This window comes from Uloborus diversus, chromosome 6, assembly GCF_026930045.1.
Source record: "Uloborus diversus isolate 005 chromosome 6, Udiv.v.3.1, whole genome shotgun sequence".
In the NCBI taxonomy this organism is placed as follows: Eukaryota; Metazoa; Arthropoda; class Arachnida; order Araneae; family Uloboridae; genus Uloborus; species Uloborus diversus.
In genome coordinates this window covers 57,497,125-57,518,069 of record NC_072736.1, presented here as the reverse complement: position 1 = coordinate 57,518,069, position 20,945 = coordinate 57,497,125, and the positions used below count along the sequence as shown (strand labels likewise).

General features: G+C 33.0%; 1 protein-coding gene across 1 annotated transcript in view; it reads right to left on the bottom strand.

The window, feature by feature from the left end:
- Positions 1-207: 207 nt before the first annotated feature.
- Positions 208-20,945, bottom strand: part of LOC129224768 (homeobox protein orthopedia-like) — a 130,745-nt gene continuing 110,007 nt past the window's right edge. The window contains exons 3-4 of the mRNA XM_054859316.1: positions 17,119-17,403; positions 208-549 (exon numbers count right to left, since the gene is read on the bottom strand). Of these exons, the coding sequence (XP_054715291.1) occupies positions 208-549; positions 17,119-17,403 (627 nt within the window). The remainder of the gene's footprint in view (positions 550-17,118; positions 17,404-20,945) is intronic.

Genomic DNA, 20,945 nt, shown 5'->3' with positions numbered 1-20,945 from the left:
TTTTGAAAATTTCCCCAAAGGTGCAAAAATATCCCCCGAACTTAGTTTGGGCTTTCGGACACATTTTGCACCCATTGACTTCTTCTTCAACTCAAATGGCTGCTACAACTTTATCGTCATCCGTTTGTTCGTGTTAAGCATCCGTCAAGAGCGCATCCCTGAGAAAAGAAACTGCATCCGAAGACGGTACGAAAAGCGTCACAGTCTTCACCTGAAGACGGCCATGGAGGCGGTGTGCTCGAGCGCCTTCCGCCGCAGCGAGGCGATGCTGGTTCCGCGCCACATGTCGCCGCTCTCGCCGCCCATGGCGCAGGCGAGCTGCGGCGGCGAGGCAGAGCCGCCAGAGCCGGGCGGAGTCGCGCCGGACGGCGGCGGCATTCCGCCGGCGGAAACGGGCGCGAGCCCCGGCGCAGGAGCCGCCGTGGCGGCGGGGCCCAGGGAGTTGAGGCCGCCGTACATCGGGGACTGGTACATCGGGGAGCAGGAGCTCGTCGTGATGGAGGGCAGCGAGTTGGGGGCCAGCTGGGTCGACGCCTGCACAGCCATGTACTGGAAGGAGGAAGAATGGACATTGTTAGTGGATGGGGTTTTTATTTATTATAGAGATGCACACATTAAAAGATCACGATCCCTTCGGGATCAAACGTTTGCGTAACCATACTTCTTTCACACGTGTTTGGAATTAAAGACAGTTAACTAATTATTTGTTAAGAAATGACCATTAAGAAATATTTTATAGCAAAAAATAGGGTTGTTTCCTTCAGTCAAAAGTAGTACTTTTAGTCAGTGAAATTGATAGAATAAGCAAAAAAAACAAAAAACAAAAATAAACATGGACCCAGAAAATTCTTTCATTTTCCCAACAGTTATTCTTTAATTATTTTTTTAAAATGTCCGATTTTTCAAACAAAGTATGGTCAAGATGACGTCACAAATGATGTTTTTTGGCGCATCTTTGTATCGCGTTTCCACGTTATGATAATCAAGAAGCGAATTAAAATTGCACTCTACGCTTGCTATCAACCATATCATTGCCAATACACGTGAGTAAAGATGCGAATTAAATATTTTGCTCCGAGAATGGCAACACAGAATGGCATTTCATCATTTGTGATGTCATCGGCAAGAAATGTAAACAATGAAAGATCACCGCTTTAAGTATTTTCTTTTAAATATTAAACTTAAACAAATTATTTAAAAAATGGTTAAACCCTATGTTTTTAATCATGTTTTTTCAGAAAAAAACTTTTAAAATATTGGAAACGACTCCATTCTATGCTATTTTGTTACAATATGTGGTGTTTTTTTAATTGCAATATGCTGTAAATCTGCTTGTTTAAAGATTTGTTTTGCTTACTACTCATACTACCCGGATCCGGATTTTTGACTATCTGAATTCATTTTGGTTCCAGTTACTCCGGATAAACGAGGTTCTGCTGCACTTAAAAAATAATCAACAATAAGATAAGGAAATATTTATCAACTGCAAAAGTTAAATAATAAAATTTTAAATTGTAACAAAAAGCATATTGGTATTAGTGTTATTAGTAATTCTATTTTGCTTAATGTACAGCTGAATTCATTAAAAATGTAGTAATTAAAAAAGATATATATAACTTGTTTCTGTAAAAAATGCGCATGAAAATGCAATAGAATCATTCTACTTCTATTTAAAAGGAATTACATTTCACTATCTGACAAATCTTTCTCATTACTCCGAAGTTACCTATTTTCTGTATATTTGCTTTGAAAAAGGTTCATAACCTCAAAGGAGAGAGAGAGCAGGAAGAAATCTTTATCGCTCAAGGAAATTGCAAAGAATCGAGAACATAAGATTAATTGTAACGGCCGGGTTTTAAAATCTTTTATTATGCTTTTTTTTTTTCAAACTTCCTTTTTTCTTCTTGAATTTATATGCCCTATCCTTGATTACTCCGTATTCTAAAAGTTAGTAATAACTACATAAATTTCATATATATATATATATATATATATATATATATATATATATATATATATATATATATATATATGAAATTATATATCGTATATGCAATTTCATATTACATAGTACATAAATTTCAGTCTACCTTTTCAGATTTTTTATGCATACTAATAATCATTAAAATAAAGCGCTAATGAATCGCGTAAAAAGTTTATCATAATACCAGAAACAATCATACAAATTAAATTGTTGGTATTGAAAGATAAATAAATCCTTTACATATTATGGTAGTACCTACATAAATTCAACCATACAGCATTATTATTTCCATTGGGGAATTAGTTCCCACCGAATTCTATAACGCTAATGTCCATGAAAATATGTTTCACCAGTATTAATTCGTTAGCACCCTTATAGAGCTTATATCAATGTTTAAGCACGGGACACATTCCCTGTTCCCCCATAACGCGTGCATCTAAAAGTTAAATTAAATATTTTTAATATCTTAATGTCCTAATTGAATTTTTCTTTGCCCATCAGTGATTCGAAATAAAAATTGTAATATTAATACTAATTAAAGTAATGATAATCTGTAGTAAATAAAATTACATTAATACAAATAATAATTTAATTGCAACACTAATAAATAAAAATAATTTTACAAAGCATTAAAAGTTTCATTAGCTTAACCATTATTGTATGGCTATACTATATAAATATTTAAATTGACTTGCATTGATCTAAGAATCAATGCTATGACTTGAGCCACTACTAATTATTTGTCAAAAAAAAAAAAAAAAAAAAAAAACATTTATCTTAAGATATGCGTAAGTAATATGTGGTTTTTGTTTGAAATTTAAAAAATAATGATAAAAAGCAAACTAACTGATTGATTTTTATTCATACAAATCCCAAATGAAATTTCTAAATATGACGCCACCACTTGAATTGAAAGCAAGACAAAGAAAATATGTTAATCACTTAATAGTGTATGAATACATTATTTTAAATAGCATTGACCAATTGAATAACAATTTTTTACTATTAATTATTGCTCATAGCATATGAATGAAATTGGACTAATCTGTAGTAAACTGTAATTGACAAGTAGCTAATAATTGAAGCTAATGTACATGTTATTACACTGTCAATAAAGTGCATTCGCAATTTTTTGGTATAACAAGTTTCGTAATAATATAACATAATAAATAAAATCTAGTTTCGTAAACACTGTAATAAATAGTAATATTTTCTTCGAGGATTAAAATAATATTCATACATCAGACTATTAATATAATTTTAAAAAATAAGAATGAAAATAGTTGAAATTTACTCGGAATTGTAATATGTGAAATTGCAAAACGCCTACGATAAGCTTGTATTGACTTTGTAGAATAATTTGCCTCAAAACATAAGTATATCGATACAAAAATCATAAGAACACGTTTTGATATTACGAAGTGAACTTTGAAAAAAATGCTTGCATAAAACATTTTATTACTTTAAAGAAGTAACATAAAATAACGTTAAGATATTTATTAATGCTTACTCGTGCAAAATAAAACTGTACCTAGGAACAAAAGCAGCCAATATTAGATTTTGATTGAATTTAATTTATGATAGAAATCTTTGCATTAAGTAGTAATCTATTCGGGGCAACAGTAACCAGTGTGATGCAGCGTCCTTAATCATGTACCTTAGACATATAACCTTTGATTTTTCAACAGTCAATGTTTTTATTTAGAGCTGAAACAGATAATAGAGCAATTCAAGTATAATTAAAATAGTTTAAAACTATTCGCACATTCCTAATGTAGCACGTGACAAAAATCTCTTGAACTATTCAAAATTTTGCAAGGTTACGGCGTGAAATTTAAATTAAAAGAAATTAAAACCCTTTGGGAACGCTTTTTTGCAAAAATGATGTTTTTGACATTGGTTGTTCTTGTTCTAAAGTACAGGGAAAATAATTTACTATTTGAGCAATGATAATGCCATTTTTTTTTTTTTTTTTTTGCTTTTTTAGTGTTGAAAGTTGGATAAAGTAACACAAAGAAGGGAAAAAGGTACGTTATTAATTGCTTTAGTGAACAACATGACCCCCATTCTGCAGTAAAAGAAACAAAAAAGAGTGCTTGTGCTCTTAACGTCGTAACCAGTTATCGAGGAGTCATTTGAAGTAAAAGTCTCTCTTTCCTTCAGTAGGCAATAAATTTGTCAATGCTCTTTTTACGCAAAGAATAACTTATAAGTTACAGCGAGTTTCTAATCTTGATGTTTATTTTGTTTTTGAATTCCTTGCTTAAGTCGATTTCGCTTCGCAAATTCTAAATTTAGCTTATTTTAACTATGGTGGAAAGACTGATAGCTGAAAAAGTTTCCGCAACGTATTGTTTAGATATAGACACAACTTTAAATCCGTAATGTTTTATACTGAACATGATAGATGCTTTTGTGCAGTTGTAACGACGGAACGCACATAAGAATATACTTTGAAGTCTGCCCTCCTACTTTGTTGCTTGACCACATTTACAACCAATGCTGCAGTTGCACGTTAACTGTTAAAGTAAGCTTAACTCTTTCAGACGTGGCGTCCGGTATACCGGACATGAACTTTAAACAGCTGCTAATCATTTATTGATTGAATAAATTTCTCGATTTTTTCGTAGTTAACTCTTTACATTCTGCTTATTATTATCTGCGCAAGAATTTTTTATTTTGGGATTGACAACATTAAGAAATAGGGATTGGGAAAATGGGACTGGCTCATTTTTCCAACCATGGATTCTCGTCGCAAAAGTAAGGTTTTTTTTTCTTATTTTTTAAAAATGCATAATCTTTTATTAATCATGTCAAATGCTTATATTATGTTATATTAATGTTTACAGAATGTTTTACATTGAAGTTTGTTTGATGTTTCATCGTTTTTTTTTAAATCTGAAATATGTATTTCAATAATATTTGTCCGGATTATTGGATGTGTCATAACTCTTTTAATTTTTCACCTATAAACTTGAAATTTTGTCTATAAGATGCTCTTTACCATAGTACACTGTCTACCAAATAAAAACATTTTTGGTTTCCGTCTGAAAGGGTTGACACATCGAACGATCGAACTTTTAGTAGTTCAGCAATTATTCTTAGAATGACACTGCTGTATTACGAATTGTTTTGATTTTATTTTTTTTAATGCGGACTAACACGCTTTTGTGAAATACTTGAGTAATACTTGAAATACTTTCACTTCACAACAATTCCATGCGGGGGGGGGGGATTCATTAGTTAAGAGGGTTAAATCTTTTACGGGATACAGATTTAAAAAAATACTTCGAAGCATTGATGCAGTCTGGGGACGAATTTCCAAGTCAAAACGTTAGGAAAATTTTTAGTTGGCTATTTTAACATGGTTGTCATCCAACGTGTTGAGAGAATTGCTCACTGTCAATAGGTGTTTCTTACGCTGATAGATTGCTTGCAGTGAAGCCGTCCGCAAGAGATTCCGAAATGCATGAGCCCGTGAGAAGTAAAGGGATGTAACGTTTCGTGTAAAACGCGTAGTTCCCATCCTAGGTGGTCTTTCATTGAAAACCTTTTCTGGGTCATGCTGTATAGCAGCAAATACCAGAGCTATTAGTACTAGCTTTTGCTCCTAAACAGAGGAGAAGTTATCCTACCACTTGCACTGGTTATCTCCAAATTTTTCATTTTGGCACTTACATCCCTTTGCTTTTCTCAGTGCCTAATATCTGCTTAGAAAATCTCTTTAAAAATATGATGAAAAGTTTGTACATAACTTTATTTTTTTCAATGTTAATTTCTGTAGAATTAAATAATTCTTTTTATACAAGAAAAAAAAAACATTTTTTGATTTCGTTTCCTTCGCTTATCTTTCTGTATTCTTCATAATTCACCAGTTTATAAAAGCATTCTACGTTTTAAGATACGTACTTTACAAAAAAAAAAAAAAAAAAAACTTCTTTTTCCTCCGCGAAACACCGTTTTCGTTTATTTAAATTTTTGAATTTAAAATATCGTTTTGTCTGCTCCGGCGTTTAACTTAATTTCGTTGTATTTTAAGCATGAGTTTTGGTGAAACGAACGTTTGAGAATTCATTTAAGATATATATTAATTACTAATTAGAAGTTATCGTTGCAAAATCTAATTTTAAGAGATTTCGTAATTCTTATAATGTAAATCTAATACAAGCATTTATTTGAAGAGGCGACAAACTCAGCTTAAATAGAGTAGGCATCAAGTAACATAAAAATTGCAATACACCATAGTATGGTTTTCCTTATTCAGTCGCAAAATGTCCAAAAAGACTTATGTAGGGTGTAACGTCAAGTAGAAGTGACCATATGGACATACTAAGTACAAAACGAGTAATTTGAAAGCATGATTACATCATAGCATGTGGCTCTCAAATAAGTGTCGAAAAGAGAACAAAAAGAAAGGATAATAAGAGATTTTCTAAGTTGAGGTCATCGAGGCAAATAAAAGATTTGAAATTGCTCCCTTGACAGCACAACTTGTCACGTTCAAATTGCGAGCAAGTTACTTCGCCTCCCGTCACAATAGTCAGTCACAAAGTGACAGAACTGTGGCTCTTCGCAAGAGTCACGTTGTACCACATTTGTGACAAGCTTTGTGTGACTTCTCTGCGACTTAATTGAGACAATTGCATTGTGACATTATGTAGACATCACTGCTACGTCGCATTATGACGTCGCAACAGACTGAAGTTCTAAGTTGCTGGAACCTGCTGATGAATCTTCAGTGAAGTTTTGCGACAGTCACCAGACTTTCACTTAAAGGTGCCACTATCAAGCGTTTGCTCTACCCTCGAGTAAACTTGTTTACAGTTGTCTGAGTACAGATTTAACAGTGGTTGTTGAGCTGCTCGACTGAATTCGGTTTTTATTAGAAGAAAAGTTAATTTAACTTAGTTGCTTCGTGAGAAGAAAAGGAAAAACGCCTGTCAACTAGTTGACAGACAACATTTTCCGAAAAGTTGATTCCACTAATTGTCTCGTGTGCAGGAGGCCTTAAGATGTGCCAGAGATCCACAAAAGGGCCTGGTTCTTTCCATACCAAAGACAATGCCTGGTCGTCTGGATGAGAGCAGCAATTTTAACTACCATCAGTACTAATCCATCATTATTGGTCTACAAGTAAAAAGATGGCATCGGTCTGTGGGATGACTGTTGGTCAGAGAAAGTGTTAGTGATATCAATAACGAACCATGCTATTAACGTCACACCCTACATAAGTATGTATTTTAAGTTTCACCTGTATTTGAGATACAATTTTGACACTTTCTGTACCATTTGAAGATTACTGCCATATCTGAGTTTTTAGCTTCTTCAAAAGATCAATTTGTTGATAAATAATTTGACTCCGGAAACATTTTCATCACTAAAATATTGGTATCATAATTTTTTGGGAAACAAATGCTTTTAAATGTATTATAAAATGTTTCAATCGGAAAGGGAAAGGGTAATTTGGGTGGGATTTATTATTCTCAATAATATTGTACCTTCTGATTAAGGTCTTGCTTTCTTCTGGTTCTGTTTAGAAAGCTCCATCGTGCCACCTGGCATCGCTCCACATGCCCCCAGTGGGACCATTGCCACTGCCGAAGTTGTTGTAGTTGGAAATGTAATTAGGAGTCTGCAACGATATATTTTCAGCATTTACAAAGATTTAGAGACAGGGGGCAGACAAGCCCAAAAGCATTTTAATAATGTCTTAAGGTTTACTTGTGGCGTTAACACTTTAGAACATTGATTCTCAAATGGGGTAGTATCGTCGTCTGGTGGGCATTTGAGGATACACAGGGGCGATATTTTCCCTCGTGGGCTGTTGGGGGATGAAGAAGAGCAGTACCGCCCTCTGGTGGACGGCTGAGAGTTTAAAGAAGGTGATATCGCCCTCTGGATGAAACGGTAGGAATTTAATGGGAGCGATATCACCCTCTGGTGGACGATGGGGAATTCACAAAGGTTCGATGGAAAGCAAAGTTAGAGTAGGAGCACGTGGGAATAATGTTTAAAAAAAGCCGAAGTTGCTAATTATTATAATTATTTTCATGAAGAAAGGAAACGTTGTACTATGAAAAAGAATGTTGTATCTGATGTAAACATAAAAACTATCATTCCCAAACCAGATTTAAATCAAATATTTAAAAAAATTGAAAATTAAAATAAAAAATAAAGTCTTAATTTATACCCAAGCGAAGAAAAACTAAATTTCCTATTTCTCATTGAGCGTAACTGAAACTTGAAACTACAAAATATTACAAAACCGTCCACCATTCTCATTTTCCCCCTTCAGTTTATCATACTTTTAGAGTATATTTCATGTTTTATTTTTTTCTGACGTTTAAATCTTTTATTATGCTTAATATTTAATTCAATCTTACAATGTGTAAAAATTAAACTTATTTAATTATAATTATCATTATTGTCCGTGAATGAAAGGTATACTACCTAATATTGAACGAAGATGACAATTAAAGTGGTTAAGGAAAGTTGTAATTTTAGTCTCTAATTCCAGGAAAAAACATAATGATTTTAATTTGTTGCTTTGGGTTGAAAAGGGAACAGAATATTATTCCTTAACGTGAAGGAAGGGACAAAATTTCAAAGTCTAAAACGAAAATAAGCTAAGTGTGGTTCATAAAGGGTGTTATTTCTAAATTTCCTTTTTTGATTTTTGAAAAATTCGGGGCTGGAGGCTTTGAAAATTACATTCATCATGTTCAATTTTTAACTAAAAAAAAGAGACAGAAAGTAAGAAATTATTTATTACTCTACAAAGCTGATGCTGAAGCATCCTACATCTCAAAGGAGTACTCTACTATGGAAAAAAGCGTTAAAGGAAATAGCTTTTGAGACAATGTAGTAGAGCTTTGACCTTGACAGAAATAGTGTCTTGAAAAGTTTGCGATTACTTGTTTAACGTTATTTAGGTCCGAAAATTCCCAGGCGACGAAAATGACTCGCGACTAGTTCTTACAGAACGTGAGAAAAATTCCGTTACCAATATAATTTTTTATTTTATTTTTGCTTGTCTTCAAACTCGCAAAAAGTTAAATATTTTAAGTAATATTTACATTTCTAAAATTTTAAACTTTTCACTCATTTATGTATTTTTTTTCTCTCCCCCCCAACCCCTTGAGCTATATTTTATCTACGTCTCTTAAAGCATTCTAAGCGGAACAATAAACATTTTATTGGAGTTTTGTATTATTATTTTTTTTTATTTTATCATTTCAGATTTCAAAAGAAAGGTTTGTTGACCTCTTTGTCTTTTGTCGCTCCAAAATTTTGCATTTTATGTCACACTCTGAACATAAATATTAAAAATTAGAACAGGTATTTTTGAAGAAACATTTATTGAAGAGAAAAATTTTCATCCGTAACATTTCACATAAACATTATCGAATTTGGACTGCAATATATCAAAATTCCTTTCTCTTCCATCGAAAGAAATATTGTAATTAATACATTTTGTTTTTACTGAATCGTATTAAACTTATGATTAAGTACCGGGATGTCTGAGTGTATTCTAACTATCCTCATATAAAAAATAGCTGATGATCGAGAAACACGCATATTTCAGCAATAAAACTCGCGCCACGGCATGATAATTTGATAATATGTCTCGGTAATGTTTAACATGCAAGGAAAGGCTTTATTGTGACAAGACTAAACTCAATCCGGTCACTTAGCAGTTTTACTGGTAAGACTGTGTCATTTTAGGCGAATGAAGAAAAGAAAAAATGGTCAACAACGAACGCTATCTACTGAAGTTTAGGATGAATCCACTGGAGTTAGGGTTACAATTTCAACTATCAAAATATCACCAAACATGCAATTGCTTCGTTCAAATATAGAAGAGTAGAAGCAATTTTCACCCGTCACATACTTTGACGGGCGACTATAATATATTGATCTGACGCCATATAGTTGGAGTGTAGGATTGATTGAAGATTAAGAACTCCTCAAACAAAAACAGGGGAAATTTAGTTTTTCACTTTGAGAGTTCTTTAAATAATGTCTTGGCTGTGTGTTGATATTGCTTATTATTAAATTGCCCGTAAAGTTCGACTATTTGCTAATTTAAGAATCTTTTTATTATTTCCGTATTTGAGCCTATTGGGGCAAAAATTTTCAATTCAGCACAGTATTTAAGTCATAGAGATTTTTTTAAACTTAAATACCAGTATAGTTTCATTGACCAAAATTCTTGTGTTCCCCATATTCAAAAGCCCTAAACAGCATTAAGTTGAAATTTTCAAAAAGTAGACTTGCATCTTAAGAGACTTTAAAGAAGCTCATTTAATGAACTGATTCATCTTATGAAAAAAATGAAAATATTTAACAGTTTTTGTTTTCAACCCTAACCTGTTCGCAGATTAAGAAAAGCGTGTAAAACTTTTATTATTACTCCCTTAGCAAATGCTGCTAACGAAAATTTAAAAGATTTACATTATTACACGCCAAAAATTATACAGATAAATGCCAGTAAATGTTTATTGATTGCTTAAATATCCTATACTAAATATAACTAAAGGAAAGATAACTTTTAATACAATATGTTGCACTATTGAAAGTTGTTTAAAAACATTAATAAATTATACATATCGCACTCCGGCAAGGAAAGCAACTTCACTCAAAATATGGAAAATACGTACTAGCTATTGTGCTAGCTATATAAATTTCATGCTGTTTCTTGCCACAAAACTCGCAAAGTTAGCAGACATAATTGGTGCCAGTGGCGTAAAAATGATCTAATTAATAGTGAGACACCATTAAAAGTTCATAATTTTGAAGAAAATTTCCGAATTTTAAGCATGCAATATGAATTTAGACAACAAAAAATAACCAGTAAAAATCACATTATAAATTGTTTTGCTCGTATTTTAGTATTTAAGATGAAATCGCTTTGAACTACTATTGTGTAAAACCTTGTTTTCTCCATTGTTCTATTTTGAGTTGTGTCACTTTCCTTGTCAGGGTGCGATTATATTAAATATATATGTATTTTTTAATGATAGGGTAGACTGGGGCACGTTTACGCATTGGGTATGTTTGCGTAGTGCTCGTTTTTCAAAACGAGTTATAAACGGAGAGCCAACAGTCATACCAGATTGATGCTACTCCCTGGCAAATATTCTCATAAATTTTTAAGCATCAGTCGAGCTTCGGTTTAGCATGCGGATAAAAAAATCTGTTTTCTACCGAGCCGAGTACATTTTGTGTTGAACGTTTTGAAGCTTATTGTGAATAAATAATACTTTGTTAAAAACAAATAAATATATAAAAAATAGCAGAATTTTATCCTTTTTTTTTTAAAATTATATTTGTATGGACAGAAAAGTTATTAAATTTTGTTGCACGTTAAAAATTAATCCAAACTTGCCGACGGGGCACGTTTACGTATTTTCATCGGGGCACATTTACTCACGATCTTACTATGTCTTACTACTCTGTCTTACTTCTAAACGGGCCCCGGACGCGTTTTTAGCTCAGTACTGTCTCAAACCTTTAGTGTTTTCAGGTTATTTTGGTTTGAAAATCACCATTCATTTTTTATTAAGTAGCAGATTCGTATCTTATAGCTTACAATCATATAGTGTTGTCTTCATGCCTATTCAGCTTTAAGTTTATACACTATTCAGCCTGTAATACATTTTCTTTATTTTAAAGATGATAAGGTATTGCGCTCAAAACACTAATAGAACCACGTTAGATGTCAAAATAATGGAAAGGCTTGTCTGAAAATCTAAGTATTTCTCCCACTAGGCCCTCCACGTCGTCACATATGGACTACCCCAACTGAGACCATTTGATAAAGTAGGACCAAAGCTTAGGAACCAAGAAAGGATTGTGAGAATCCTTTTTTTTTCCTAACTGATACTCCAAATAAAGAAGCCCTCAGACAAGAGCAGTTAGATGCTACAAAGAAAATAACAAAATGGGCAGAAAGAAAATGATTAATTACTTTAAAATTTACAAGTTTCTATTGAAGCAGAAACAGAAGACATCAAACCAAATAGTATGAAACCAAAACCTGCGACAGGCGAAAAGAAATACTTTATTTTTGTTAGTAAAATCCAACAGTGATGAAGAAGGGGACTAAATAGTTTGTTTTTAATTAGCAATAAGCCCTGTGATTTTAGTTTAGCCTGTAAAATATTCTCTAATTAATTATTTGTAATTTTCTTATTTTCAAAGTGTTTTTAGAGAAATAAAACGTTTAAATTTGGTTGAATATCTATATCACTTACTCCTTGGTATCATTTTTATTATGCGTAAACGTTCCTCACTCGATGCGTAAACTTGCCCCGTGATCGGGGCAAGTTTACGCAACCGGCAACCGACTTGAACTCAGAAAACTTTTTTTTTTCGGTTAAAAACACAAGCTGAGCAAAAACTGAATAAACAAATTTTGACTTCTTGAACTACTTTATAAAACCACAATGTCTAAACTGTCCTAAGTTCAAACATAAAAATTAGAAAATTCATTGAAAATAATCCTCGTAAATGTGCCCCGATCTACTCTACTTAAAAACATAATACACACACTAAACATTTAATGCAAGAAATACATTATCAGGCACATTTGTAGCAGATTTCGTTACAGCAGTTTCCGCCAAAGTACGAAATACGTGCAAACATATATTAATAGCTAGTTTCAATTCCTCACTTTTATAAATATTTCTCAGAAATATGGCATAAATCTTTAACTCGGAAATAACAGATAAACCAAGTAGGATACGTATCGAAAGTTTCTTAAAATATACGAAATTGAAACCAAAAAGAAGATAGCGGTTACTACAAGTCTGAGTATTCAATAAGTTTATGAAATCATATTAACTCTACACAAAAACCGTGTTTGGTATATTTTCAATGATTTTTGAGCAGGTTTGCCTTTTTTTTTTTTTTTTCAGTGTAACAATTCTTCTAAAATTAAATTTTGTAATTCTACATTGATTTTTTTTTACGTTAAAAAAAAAACCTTTTATTGGAAAACGCAACAACTTTTACAAACCAGGCAGACTCATCTCGTTTTTCCCAAATCTTTAAAATAATTGCGAAATTAACTATATATATATATGTATATAAACTGATATGGGTTCCTTATACTAATCCACAGTTTACGTCGGCTCTTTGCCAACTTTGGCACAAAGGTCCTTTAATGCTCAGGAATTCACACATGGGGGTTTTCGCCCATCCCCCCACTTGTGAAGACGAAAACCCCCGACTGAATTTTTGTAATTTTTTAAAAAATTTGAAGAGATCTAAACTTAAATTTTGAGTCTTAAAAATTGCTCTTTTATACCCGGTGACAGGGAATTTTACTTTTTTTATATAGTAGTTAACTGCCCGGCATTGCGCGGCTTTGCACGGTCTACCTCGAAAATAAAAGTTTTGTCAAGTGTCGCATGTTCAACAATCAGGCTTTAATTAGAGAAAAAAAAATACTACAAAATTTCTCGTCAAAATAATCATTCTCAAAGAAAGAAAACAGCAAATCATAAGTTCCCGAAATAAATTAAATGCAACCCTCCATAAATACAACTAAAATCCTTAAAAAAAGGAAAGAAGATAAATCGCTAAATAATAATCAAAAGGGGAAACTTTTACCTCAAAACAAAAACAAAATTTTACTTAGCATTAAATTTTATTCACAGCCGGTGATTTTACAGCCTTTTTTTTTGAAATTTGAAGGAAATGAATGATCTCTATGGGTGTTTTTTGCTGGTTTTCGAATGGGACCCAAATCAAAGAACTCGGATAATTATTTCGGATAGAAAGAGCCATTTAATGCCATTTTCGGGTCCTAAAACTAAAATTCGAACGGTTCGTTTTTTTTTTTCGGCGTTCACCCCCCCCCCCCCCTACGTTCCTTCTCGGGTGTCCAAGTACCTCCCTGCCAAATTTGGTCGAGATCCGACGCAAACTGTGGATTTGTATGGGGAACATACACACACACATATAAGTATATATTTGATTTACTTATATAGTACGTAGATTTAAACCTGACTGTTGAACATGTGTCTCCTGACACAACTTTTATCTTCTAGACCGTGCAACACAGCTAGTATAATTATAATATTGAACATCTAAAACGAATTAAAACAATGTTGAAAAAAATGGGATTGTTGTGACCATTGTTTTAACTGCATGTGTTTCACATGTTTGAAATAAGAATTTCTTCAAAAGAATTAAGCCTGCTTTATCTTCAAATAGCAAAATATTGAATACAAGAGCATCATAATAGTCAGATAATATAACCAAACTTTTTGACATACTTCGTGAACCTCTTCATATTAAAAAAATCAGAAATTCTTTCACACGTTGGCCAAAACTTTTTCAACTCGATTGGAGCATATTTATAATTTTTCTCAGGATTTAGCCGAGCTAGGAATTTTATTTTACAGAGGTAAATATTTTAGGTTTATATCACAAAAATTGGTATATCGAATAAACAGTTAGGGGATTAAATAATAACGACTGAAAAACTCGCATCGTAGTGTTCAGTAATAATGCAAACGTTCGCTTGCATTGATAAAAGAGAGTGCCAGATAACTCAGTCGGTTTAGCGATCAAAATTAATATAGTGGGAAGTTTCTTCACTTTTAAAACCAACCAATTTGTTAATATTTATGTTGTTGTTTTCCCATGGCATTTTAACAGCATGGCTAAGAATTTCCAGCTCGAAATCTTTGTACAAATCAACTAGTTTCAATTAATTTTGATAGTTTACTCCTTGCAACTCTCTCAATCACTATAAATCAATGATTTAATTTATTTTGATAGTTGAAGCAGTTAGAAGCAAATGAATGTAAGTGCCAAAATTAAAAATTTGGTGATAACCTATAGAAACGGTAGGAGAATTTTTCTTCTACTATATGGGAAAGGAGATAGTACTAGTAGCTCTGGTAGGTGCTGATATATAGCAGGATTTGGAAAAAAAAATCATTGAAAGCCTATCTAGGACCTGATCTTAAAACGCATTTTATTCTAAACTGGAAAAAAACGCTCACTTAAATTCCTTTGCTTCTCACTGCCTCATTTCATTGTTTCCTCAATTACATTCTATCCAGCTGAAACAGGCGCATGCGCGAAACTTAAGTAAAATAATAGCCCTCACGAAAAATGCTCAACGCGCACCGTCGAGGGTTAATAAGAGGTAATGTGGATGGTCTAAGGTCCGACTTAAGTTGATCTACCCTCATCGAGTTTCCTCATAAGTAAGATAAATAAAAATGTAGGTAAGAATGTTACAAACATGATGGTATAGGTTTGTCTAGGCAAAAGTGCAAATCATAGGGTTGTCACGGTTTGAAGTGTTAATGATTAAATAATTTTGCGGATTTTCAACCGCATCTTTCAATTTTACAGGAATCTGCAAATTTTCAGCAGACTTTTAAAATTAGAGGGATAGTTCCAATCCACAAATAACGCTTATTCGGCTCAAACTCGAAACCTTCGCAGGAAATTATTATGTGATGCTTTTCCAAAACTCTGCAAGAAATCTGCAGAGATTTTGCATGTTTTTGCATAGTTTCTTCTTTAACTTGAAGATACCTACAGAATATATGCAGAATCACTCAATGGAGGTGTTTTCTTCAGTAAAAGTTCTACTTAAAAGTACTACTTTTAGCCACTGAAATTGATGGAATAAGCAATAATAATAATATAATTAAGCCAGAAAATACTTCTATCTTCCCAACATTTCATTTTCAATTATTTTTTTAAAATGTCAGATTTCTGAAACAAGATGCTTCATTGTGTGACGTCACAAGTGAAGACAACCATCTTGAATCGGATCGTATGGTGGTCTTTGCTGGCAAGATATCGCCTTTTGGTGATTTTTCACTGCGAGCAATTATTATTGGGACGAGAACTGTTAGTGAAACAAAGCATTCATTTGGCGAAGTTTGGAAATGTCCTGAAATTTAGTTCTGGTAACCCTAGTGATTTTTGTTCACTTGTGACGTCAGCAGTGAAAATGAAAACAGTGACTGAACGTCTTTTCGACCATGCTCTTTCGGAAAAAATATTTTTGAAAATGGGAAACACAAACACACACAGACACACACACAAACACACACACACACACGCCACACACCACACACACAACACAATTATTGAAACATCAAATTGCGATAACCCTATTATTTGCACACCTTTTCTTTGACAATCCCACACCATTGTATTTTAAAATATTTTTATCCACATTTTTACTTTCTTTTACAAAAAAGGAAGCATTGTATTCGCAAAAAAATTTTCTTTCAAAAATCGACCTGAATTTCCATTTTACTCACCCCCGAATGGATATTGAGTTTTTTTTTCGACTCGACCAAACTTGGATAAGTGCCAAAGAACGTATAAACACGCAAAATATCCAGAATGACGATTCTCGAGTAAATTACAACGAATTTTCTCGTGACGTCTGTATGTACGCATGTATGTATGTGCGGATGCATGTATGTCACATAACTCAAGAACGGAACGTCCTAGGAAGCTGAAATTCGGTGCGTAGACTTCTAGTGGGATATAGTTGTGCACCTCTCTTTTTGGTTGCATTCGGGTGTTTCTAAAGGGGTCTTTACCCCTTTTTGGAGGGAACTCATTGTTAATTTCGATGTAAACTCAAGTGGTGTTATAATTTGGCGGACACTTGGCGATATATTGCGCCAGTCTTTTGATCGCCAAGTTTTGTCTTCAACTTGGCGACAAATTTGGCGATTTTGTTTAAAAATTTTAAATCTGGTTTCCATTTGGCCACTGTTGGTGATATTTAGAGAGTAAACTTTTGGATAACATTAAAATTGCCAGTTATGGGGAAATGACATTAAATTGGAGTAAAAGGAAGTCATGTGATGCACACATCAGCTCGTTATTTCTAACATTTGAAGAACAATCAATGATGGTAGGTCAACCTTCAGTTGAATGGACTTTTATCATTGGACGGACAATTATTGAAACTTCAAATCGTGATAACCCTATTATTTGGAGACCTTTTCTTTGACAATCCTACACCATTGGGTTTGTAATATTTTTATTTCTCACTTTGAAGAAACTCAATGATGGCAAGTCAACTTTCAGTTGGACGAACTTATACTATTAGAATGGGAACTGCTACTCGAACTCACTTGATTCATGGCTCCCATGGCGGCGGCCGCGCTGTGCTGGGAGAGGGACTGTGCCAGGGCTGGCTGCCTGGAGAGTGAGGGCGGCCCGAGTTGCAGCCCCGGCGGAGAACCCATCTGAGACATGGGCCACCGGGTGTCTGTGGCCGCCCCGAAGGAACAGAATCCGTCGCCCATGGATCCGAAGGGCGGCAGCGAGTGAGAGGGCAGGAGGGCGCCTGGGCTGCGGAACACGTTTGTCGTCTTCTTGCGCTTCTTCCATTTGGCTCGCCGGTTCTGGAACCATACCTGTGTAAAGCAATTGGATTAATTGAGTAATATGTAGAACCCGGATGATATGCAGTAAAATCCTCATATACATAATAGCCGATGATCGAGTAACACGCTTGTTTCAACAATGAAACTCGCGCCACAGCATGATAATTTCATAATGTGCTTTGGTAATGTTTAACATGCAGCGAAAGGCTTTATTGTGACAAGACTGAACTCGATCCGGTAACTTAACTGTCTTACTGGTAAGACTGTCATTTCAGGGGAATAAAGAAACGGAAAAACGGTCAACTATGAACGTTATCTACTGGAGTTTAGGATTACTCCACTGGGGTTAGGGTTGAAATTTCAACTATCAAGATATCACAAAACAGGCAGTGGCTTCGTTCAAATGTAGAAGCAATTTTCACCCGTCATACCTTGACGGGTGACTTTCTAGTGTTATGTGATAATAGGCATGTGCATATATGCACAAAAAATATTTAAACTATGCTCTATAAATCAAACAGTATCATACATGTAATCCAAATAGGATGAAAAATACTGAAGTTTCATGGCTGTGTGTACAAACACAGCATTGTTACATCATTATCACATCGTATTGTACTCCATCAACAAGCTCCTTGAGTAACATGTAGAGCCCGAATGATATTCACTAAAATGTATGAATATAGGCATGCATTTATGCGTTTAAAATTAAAACATTTAATTACCCTTGAGGCAGGTTGTAATTTTCATGACGCCTTAACATCCCTTTACAAAATTAATCTTCAGTTTATTAAATATTGAATATTTTTCATTTCAAATATCAGAAAATGTGTCGAAAATTTGCTCTTCTGCATTTTTTATCTCAAAATGGTAAAAATAATAATTTTAGAATAATACAAACATTGAGTTCCCATTTGATGTTAAAAAAATATAACCTTAAGCGGGAAATAGTATGAGAAAATTTTCTCCCTTTCTCATTACGAGATCATTTGCAGCAGCAGGAAAATTTCTGCAATAGTTTTAAGTTCATAAGGGAAAAAAAAAAATGCTGAAGAGAATGGTAACAGTGCGGTCAAAGAACCTGTTTTCTAGTTTTAAGAAAACCAGTAATTAAAAAGTCTTCTAAATCATGTGCTAGCATTCCAAAATGTAATCAGAGCCATTTGGAGATTCCGTCTTCAACAATCTGCTTGATTTTTTACATTTTCAAAAACTAATAATCTTCTTCGCTGATTAGTTAATGAATAATACATTTCTCGTTCTTAAAGGAAAGAAATGCGACTTTTCTGTTTAAGAAAATTAGAAATTTTAGAAGAAGAATTAGTGATTGCAGTTAAATCTCTATCCCTCGTTTTTCAAAGGGTACATTGAAAAACGCGATGAATGCGGCAAAACGATGAATGTGTGATGAAGTCAAAACACGAAGAAAATGATGTTAATGCATTAACAATGAGTATAACGTATATATCGTTGAAATTTTTGTAAAGTTTTGAGGTAAATAATTACTGCACATGGAGTGCTTACAGTATTGAGAGAGTAATACTGTTGTTCTATTTTTTTATTTGCCGAAAAAAGTTAATTAGGAAAGGTGAAACGTAAAAAAATGGATAAGTACTACTTTGATAGACAAGAAATGCAATATCAAATACGTTTATACGAAATGAACAAAACAAAGAATTACATACAGTAACTTACGGGAGCATTCACCTCTAAAATATTTTTTAAATTCATCAGAAACGTTCTTTTTTTCTAAGAATTTGTTTTACAACGTTTTGGAGTAAAACTGAGTGAAAACTCCTAATGGCTCACTAAAAAATAGTTTTGATTATGAAAAATACTGTAAAGACGTACTAACATTTAAAGATTAAGTGAAGAATCTTAATGAGTAAGGGAGTGAATGAAAAATCTAATCACTGAAGAAGAAAAATTAGTAGAAATATATCAGTAGGAAATTCTACTGATATTGTGGAAACTTTTAATGATTAAATGAAAAACTTTAACTGTAAGTGGTTCTCATTTAAAATGACCCACTGATTTCAACAATAACTACCATATTCTTCCATCACCACCCACGTTTTTTGAAAATGGCTTCTTAAAATTTTTATTATTATTATTTTTTAACTTTTCGTCAGTTTTAGAGGCATTATTTTCATTTGGAGGGGAAGGGAGCATTATAATGACCATTGAAATTTTTTTAAAGGGGCTAGAAAGGTGTACAGTTCAAAAGCATGAACATTTGTAGCAAGTTTGGAGACTTATGAGGGTATTTGCCTCTAAAATATTTTTTAAATTATTTTTTAATTACCTTTTTTAAAGGTTTTTTTATTACACTTTTTTGGTGTTAAACTGAGTGAAAACTCCTGACTGAGCGGAAATTGTTACTGATTATGAGAAATATCGAACGAAGTACTAAAAAATCTAAAAATTAAGTGAAGAATCTTAATTAGGGATGTATTAGTAATACGGAGTGAAAATCCTAATCACTGAAAAAGAAAATCTGTAGAAATATATCAGTAGAAAATTCTGTTATCAGTAGAAAGTTCTTCTGGTAATGTGAAAAATTGTGATGACTAAATGAAAAACTTTAACTGTAAGTGGAAACTCGTAACGACTGAGGGAGAGTTAGCAGTGGTTATGTAAAATATCGCATTGACGAAGGTATAAAAAATCTTAAGATTGAATGAAATATCTGAACGAGTAAAGGATGAAAAAGGCGGAGTGAAAAAATCAAATGACTGAGAAAGAGACCCCACGGATTACTTAATAAATTATGACTTCAAAGTAAACAAATCAAAAGCCTGAGGGAAACGTTCTTATGAATAAGTTAGTGTTCCTAATAATGAAGTGATAATCTCTGAAGGGGAAATCCATCTGATTGTCGTAAAGTTGTAAGGCCTAAGTGAACAAGCATGAGGACCAAGTGAAACATTAAAAAGAAAATGATAAATCCATATTTATAAGTCCTAATAACTGAAGAAAAAATGCTAATAATTGTGTGAAAATTGTGACGTTGAAACCTAGAGATTAACTAAAACATCCTAATGGTTTAAGTGAAAAATTTACGTTCAATGATTTAAGGACTAAATTGGAAACTATTGACTAAAAAAGAAATTCTAATGAAACTGCGAGACAAAATTAAAATAATAATAAAAAAAACCTTCAAAAAGCTTCTGACACTATTTTTGCTGATTCATACGTAAAATGACACCCTGAATCAAACAATAACCACAATTTTCTTCCACCGCCTCCCAATTTTTGAAAAAGGGATCCTTATATATATATATATATATATATATATATATATATATATATATATATATATATATATATATATATATATATATATATATATATATATATATATATATATATATATATATATATATAATGTTTTAGTTTCCGACATTTTCGTAGGCATTATTTTTATTTGGAAAGGAAAGGAGTATTAAATTAACCATCGACATTCTTCTAAAGGTGTTAGCAAAGAGAAAATTTCAAAAGCATGAACATTTGCAGCAAGTTGGGAGACTTCAGGGGGTATTCCCCTTTCAAATATTTTTTTAAATAATAAA